This window comes from Cyprinodon variegatus, unplaced genomic scaffold (genome assembly GCF_000732505.1).
Source record: "Cyprinodon variegatus isolate N-32 unplaced genomic scaffold, C_variegatus-1.0 Scaffold38, whole genome shotgun sequence".
NCBI lineage: Eukaryota > Metazoa > Chordata > Actinopteri > Cyprinodontiformes > Cyprinodontidae > Cyprinodon > Cyprinodon variegatus.
Genome location: NW_015150491.1, coordinates 93014 through 100239, shown reverse-complemented (window position 1 = coordinate 100239; position 7226 = coordinate 93014). Strand labels below are relative to the sequence as shown.

General features: G+C 35.0%; 1 protein-coding gene across 2 annotated transcripts in view; it reads right to left on the bottom strand.

Moving 5' to 3' along the window:
* Positions 1-5551: 5551 nt before the first annotated feature.
* The window catches only part of LOC107081599 (matrilin-3-like), a 6368-nt gene continuing 4693 nt past the window's right edge, over positions 5552-7226 (bottom strand). For both annotated transcript variants that reach the window (XM_015369760.1, XM_015369755.1), the window contains exons 3-5: positions 6280-6405; positions 5756-5860; positions 5552-5621 (exon numbers count right to left, since the gene is read on the bottom strand). In XM_015369760.1, coding sequence (XP_015225246.1) covers positions 5566-5621; positions 5756-5860; positions 6280-6405 — 287 coding nt within the window. In that variant the 3' untranslated portion in view covers positions 5552-5565. The remainder of the gene's footprint in view (positions 5622-5755; positions 5861-6279; positions 6406-7226) is intronic.

Here is a 7226-nt window from a genome sequence, read left to right as displayed (position 1 = left end):
AATATAATATACAAGTTTCACTTTTTAAATGGAATTACTGAAATCAATCTACTTTTTCATGATATTCTAATTTTATGACCAGCACCTGTATGTCCAGTGCTTGCCCAGCCGATATGTTGCTGTTGGCTGAGAGAGTTAATGCAAACGTGGTCAAATCTACTTTGGGGTGGCATTCATCTTTCATTCATCCGCTTTCATACCAGATAGGTCTTCCTCACTCTATACTGTTGGGCTTTAAACTCTCCTATTAATCTCTTACTGGATTAGTTGAGTTAACACTTCTAACACTTCACTGCAGAGGTTTATCAAAACACATACAACATGAATGGGGGTAGCTTTACTCTACTACAAAATTCACTTTTATGTTAAACTCCAGTAAGTTTTGCAATTTCTCTTTCTGCAAAATTATGAAAATTTCAACATTATTTTATCAACTTGTTCTCAAAGCATGCATGTCTTTGGCTCTGGATATGCCTCATGTGCCTACTTTTATTACAGATTGTATTGTAAACCAGAAAGGTGAGCGAACAGATTATTATCAAAATATTTTATTCGAATCTTTAAGATGTTTTCATTCATGAACTCAGTCCTGTTGGCTACTGCTGCACTTCTTCAGTTTGTAACTTTTGAAAATCTGAGCCCTACCCTGTGTTTGGGTAAGTTTAAGGCAAACTGGGTAAGCCTGGACCAACATTAAACAGGAGAAAAAAATGCTCTGTAAGCTCAAAAATAAAAGCGTGAAAAAGAGAGGGGATTTATTGAAAAGAAAAGATTGAAAAGAGTTTGTACATAGATAACTAATCAAAAATAAGTTACTGTTTTTTTTCTTTTAAATCAATCAGGAATTGTGCCAAATTACAAAAGATGTACCATTAAAATCTACCACATGCTGAAGATTCGGTTTGACCCTCAGCTTAGGTTACACCTTCAACAAAGCAAAGCTTTGTGCATCTTTTTCACTTCGCAGACATCTGTAAATTCCATTAATCTTTTTCCTTGAAACAGTCCCCTTTTTAACAGCCTCTGTGGGTGTGTATGGTAACCATGAAGCAAAACAGTCAACAAACATAAAGCAGCTGTCTGCTCAAAGAAGAAGGAGGACCCAAACCAGACGAGAGTGTAAACGTTGGACTGTTGACTCTTACAGACACCGCAGACAAGAGACGCTCTGTCCACTGGGCTGTTGCTGGAACATTCCAGCGCTGACCTGTTGCAGTTGTTTCTCTGACAGCAGACAATCATGAAATATATAAATTATCAACAAGGTGAACAAACAGATCCCACTATCCATTTATATTATAATTTTTATATTAAAGTTAGTTTCTGAATCAACTGCATTAACATTTAGGATAAAATATCTCCTGACCTCAGATATCAGAGCAAACTTTGACACATTAATAACAGAAATGTCAGAGCCCTACTATCCTATTTTTCCATACAAACAATACATGAAGATTTACTGTTATCTCAGAGTAATGTTATACTTCATTCCTTCCATAGATGCATGTTTTTCCCACCATTTGGTTCCAGATATTTTCCACTACCATATGTCTCTTTCTTTGACAAAAACACACATAATATGGAAGGCTTCTTGCCCTTCATTGTTAAGCTTAGAGCAGCTGTTAGTTGTTTCACTGCAAATAGATTGAGTATAAAAACATGCTATAAACTTTCCAACTTGGAATCAGTTGGTCAAGAGTATATTTTCAACATTCCCATAGATATTGAGGAATAATTTTTCTTTTTTTCCCCCTGTGATTTATATATAGTTTAATGTATGTTCTCAAGAAAAACAAAAAATCTGTTGAGATAAAATGAACAGATTTTGATGATCAACCTTTTTTTCTTTGATAAAAAAAAAAATACTTGTATGTATAATCTGTTTTATATTCTGGTTATTTAGCAAGGAATTTATCAGACCATAAAGGGACAAATGTGTGCCTTTCTAGCCAATAAATTGTGACAAGTTGAACATGACCATGGATTGATTATAAAGATGCCAACTAAAAAGGAAGTGGCTGCATCAAAACTCAACACTGAGTAAAATCTGTTGCTACCTTCAAGAAAAAATGTAAAAAAAAAAAACAAAAACAAAAAAACTGTGTACTGAAAAAAAATGTTTGGTGGGGTAAAAATCATGCAGTGGGTTTGTTTTTCTACTATGGATACAGTACCATGTCAACCATTAAAGTGAAATAAATAATGAGAGGACTGCTTACAAATCAATTCATCCTTTTCTTTAAATCAGTAATAAGGTGGTTGAAAATTGGTAAAATTTGGTTAATCAAACTGAAAAAAGATCAAAGACACACATTAGAATTTTTTCAGACAGGATAAAGGTAATCTCCTGGAAGATCCGTCTGTTTTTCTGTGATTACAATTTGTTATCAGTGTTTTAAAAAATGTATCAATATCACAAAAACAACAAATTTAGCTAAGAGGAGCAGTCAAATATTTAACCAGAATTATCTCTGAATTATTATTATTATTATTATTTATTTTTATTACACTGTCACAAGTACAGCGCAACGAAATGAACTCTCTGCATTTAGCCCATCGCCTTGGGGAGCAGTGGGCTGCCATTGTGCGGCGCCTGGAGAGCAGTCTGGGGATGAGGGCTTTGGTCAGGGATCCAAAGTGGCAGTCCGTAGAAATGTGTGGGACTTCAACTCAGAACCTCCAAGACCCAAGCTCAATGCTCTAACCACTAGGCACTTCTTAATCAAATAATTAAATCAACCCTATGCTCTAAATGCATGTTTTAAATCATTGAATACGTTGTTGTAAAATTATCGTTGTAGCACCCTAAGTAGAAAATCAAGAAAACAATTAAGCTTATGATAAATGCATGTAAACTTTTTCTGTGGAATCACTACATAATTAATACAACTGCACATTATACACACCATAGTAATCTGCTAGATAATGAAGTGTTAAATGCTTTGATTGTGGCAATCGAAGGTAGACTGTTGCAAATTTAGACATCTGGGTCAAAAATACTAAAGGTATTTAATCTTTTGGTCAAGATAAAGTGTATTAAAGTTCCTTTTTAGCTGTGTAAATAAGGCTCTATGCTGGATTTCACACCCCAGATGCAGGGGGAAACATTTATTAAACTTTTAGGATCAGGTAAAATTACAGTAAACTTTCTTGGTTTTCCAGAGTATAATTCAAACCCAAGAAACCACTAAAGGCTTAAGTTTTGCATGATCGTGACGATGAAAGCTACTTGCTGCCATATTGGTACTCCAATATGGCGCCATAAAAATGCCTATGTGTGTAGCATTTTGCTGCAAAAACAAGCAGTTTGCCAGCTGTCATCGGTTGTACTAACCAAGAAAATACATATATACGCTGATGTATCCTATAGTATAGTATAGTATATAGCGCAACACTAGTTTGGCTATCTCGGACTGACTCAAAGATATTGACTGAGTTAGCCATCGACATTGTGTCTAACTTTAGAAATTAGAAAGTAAATAGAAAATAATTCACAGTGAAATGTCAGTGTGGTAATTCTTTATTGAGTGGATGAAGCTGTCATTTTTGTAGTGTTTATTGCATTTCTCATTTGAAAAAGTGCTGAAATATATTGCATGTTATATTGATGAAAAAAAGCAACTCAAACATTTTAAAAGGCTAATGCACAGCATACAAGTATATGGCATCATGCATGCAGAATATGCAAATAGGAAAATACTATAGCATTAACAGACATACCTACTTGTAATTCAGTCTTGAAATGTAATATGTAATCACCATAATAATGTAATCAGTATATGTCTATTACATGTACATCATCAATTTAGTACTTTTGGCACATCTGTATTATTATGTTCCATCCATCCATTTTCCATCACTCTTATCCCAAGTGGGGTTGCCAAGGGTGCTGGTGCCTATCTCCAGCTGTCTATGGGCAAGAGGCGGGGTACACCCTGGACAGGTCGCCAATCCATCGCTGGGCAACACAGAGACAAACAACCATTCACTCACACCTAAGGAGAATTTAGAGAAGCCAATCAATCAAGTCATGTTTTTGGAATGTGGGAGGAAGCCGGAGTACTCAGAGAGAACTCACACATGCTCAGGAAAAACATCAAAACTCTATGCAGATAAACCCCAGGAAGAGCATCGAACCTGGAACCTTCTTGCTGCAAGACGGCAGTGCTACCCACTGCGCCACTGAGCAGCTCTATTATGCTCCATTAACACATTAATTTTGTTATGATGGATTTTTATAATATGTCATATTACATTAGACTTGACTGACTTCACATTGACTTTGCAATGTGATGTGCCTTTTTTTTATCACAAGTTGAAGTAATCTACTGATGCTATGAAACAGCAAATGTGTGTCCAAGTGATGAATTTATCTTTATTTTAAAAATCTTAAGTACCCCTGAAAATGAGAACATGATCGTTGTTTGATGCTTTAGCGCACGTATTGTTTTCATTAGGCCCTGTTTAACTAGGGAGTACCAACATGGCGGCCGATGGCTTTACTCCACCCAAACATATTTGGTCAAAGCTATAGTTTACTAAGGAGCAATGAACCAACGATGAAAATATTTATGGACCTGCATGCATGAAAGAGCCTTACTTAAATTTTTAGCACTAAGTAGCAATAAAATGATGCAAACAAAAGCATTGAAGTCTTCTTTAAATAAAATTCCCTCACTGATGTTTGTTTCATGATCTTTGCAGCCCAAAAGTAACAGCTTCAAATGCATACTTATGATAAGCGCCTGTAAACTTTTATAAGGCAAAGTTTTACCTTGAACTTCCTTGTTTTTGTTGTTGTTTTTAACATTTTGATATTTCTTAAACTGATTATTTTGCATAAAGTACATGGCAGCCTTGGAAAACTCCAGGTTTATATGTAAAAATATAACACATTGTTTATAACAGAGGTTAAGTCAAATAAAAAAAAATCTCAAATATATACGTTTAACATATTATAAATGCTCTTAAAGCTCTTAGGTACTTTGGAAATAATTATAAAATGAACAAAAACACTTTTTACTCTGTTTATTATATGTCTGTTACATTTCCACATACATTTTGGCAAACATATTCCCTCATAAACATATATAAAGCACAAAATGTGTCATCATTTTAACATGTAAGTCTAAATGGACACATAATTGTCACCTTTTCTTACGATGTTACTAAATAAATTCATTCAGATTTATTTATTTACTGTGCCACAATAAAATTGACTATATACATTTTTTTCTTAATGCAAAAATAATAATCACATTAAACAATGGTCATAATATGCATTAGTTTATTAGTTAATGCATTAGTTTAATAAAAAACAGATTTAAACACCAGATGCGATGTTTTAAGTGTGTTCTACAAATCATTGAAATGTGAGTCACAGCTTTGGGCGGCCTGGATGAAATCTGGTGAGAGGAGGTTGCAGATGGCAGGAAGCTCATGCCCATGAATGAAGTTCCCTCTGCAAAAAACGAGGAAATAGAAGTTTAAGATACATACAGCATGGATGACCTTCATCAATATTTAGAAGAAGGAAGGTCGTCACTATTACCAGTGTGTATAAGTTCATGCACGACCCAACATGTTCTCCAGATGCTCTATCCTCCCTGATATGTCAGCTAGTTTGACCAGTTAAGGGAAGAAGAAAAAGACAATAAAATACATCTCAGCTACAGGACTTGCAGGTCAGTTTATAATAAACCTGCAGCAGACTGTTTAGAGTACAGTCTGCCATGCGGAACAACAGGAAGGATATGTTTGTCTGTCAGTTGCTGGATGGCTGCCTGCGTCTGCTTTTGGAAAGCCAACATGGCTTCACATTTGCAGGGATCCTCCACCACCTCTGCTCTCACCTCTTCACCTGGAGAGAAGAGATTTCACATCAGTGTTACAGCGATAGAGCACAGAAAGTACCACCTATGATGTTTTTTTTTTTTTTTACTATGACCTAAAATTAGAAGGAAAGAGATTTTGAGTAAATCTACTGTTTACTCGACTATTGTCCAACAAAAACTGTTAAAGATTTAAGTCCACCTTTTAAAACTTTTTTTTGGTCTATCAAAAACAAAATAAAAATTCAAATGAAAACATTAAAGTTTGCCGTTGCGACATAAAATGATGACAGATCAAGGATTTTTAATCTTTTTGCATGGCATTATAACTAGGAGTTGGTTGGGATGTGTGAAGCCATGGGCTATTTAACCTTGTGAGCAGCAGTAATATCATCAGAATTACTCATGATAAAGGAAGGCTGGTTAAATTCATGCAGTTTGTTCTTACGTTTCAGGGAACACGTTCTCTTGTCTGCATTCAATACATAACCGTTCCGGCACTTGCAGTAATAGGAGGCGTTGCTGTTGATGCAGATGTGCTCACAGTCATGTCCCATGGCACAGGGGTCCACACCTAGAATAAGCCCAAATTAAAGGTTGGAACTATAAATAGATTTTTAAGAGATGGTCAACAATGTTTCAAGTGTCTTGTGCCGAGATTAGTTAGGTGTTGCTTGAATTTGTAAATTATTTGTACCACATTTCACCCAAGGAAACCTGATGTGTGTTAGACAACAGTTAAAATCACAGAAACACTGACAGAACAGACATGCTACCAGAAAGACAGACGCAGGACAAATAGTAACACCGAGTCAACACATATCATCTCCATACTTGTTTAAACAACTGGTGCCTTTAATGCAGACTCAAATTTAAACTCCAGACCAGGGTTCAGCAACCCTTCTAACAACCTAATAGCCATTTTCACTCTTGGTCCATAAAAGAAAAAAATTGTTTTGAACTACAAGAGCTACATGAAACAAGTTTATCGTTTTTATAATATTAAGTCTTGGGAATTTATTTTGATTACTAAATTGAAGAACGTATTCTGGTGTTTTTATTAAAAACGCAACTTTAAAATCTTATAAATGAAAAATTTACATTCACCTTATTGAGATGCTCAGTTTTGATAAAAATGTAGGTCAAAAAGTAGCCAAAAACTGTAAAATAAAAAAAAATAAAAAAGTATACCTTACCAAATTGACATTTCTTAGACAATGCAAGACAAAATATTTACTACATTAGAGCCTAAGAAAAACTGCCAAATCTAACATTTATTTCTATCCCTTTATTTTAAAAATTCTCAATGAATTTGATATTGAGAGTAAAAGAATTTGAATCCGGCCTGTGGTCCTTTGCCGCATGTCTCTCCCCCTATCTCATGCCCCCTTTCCT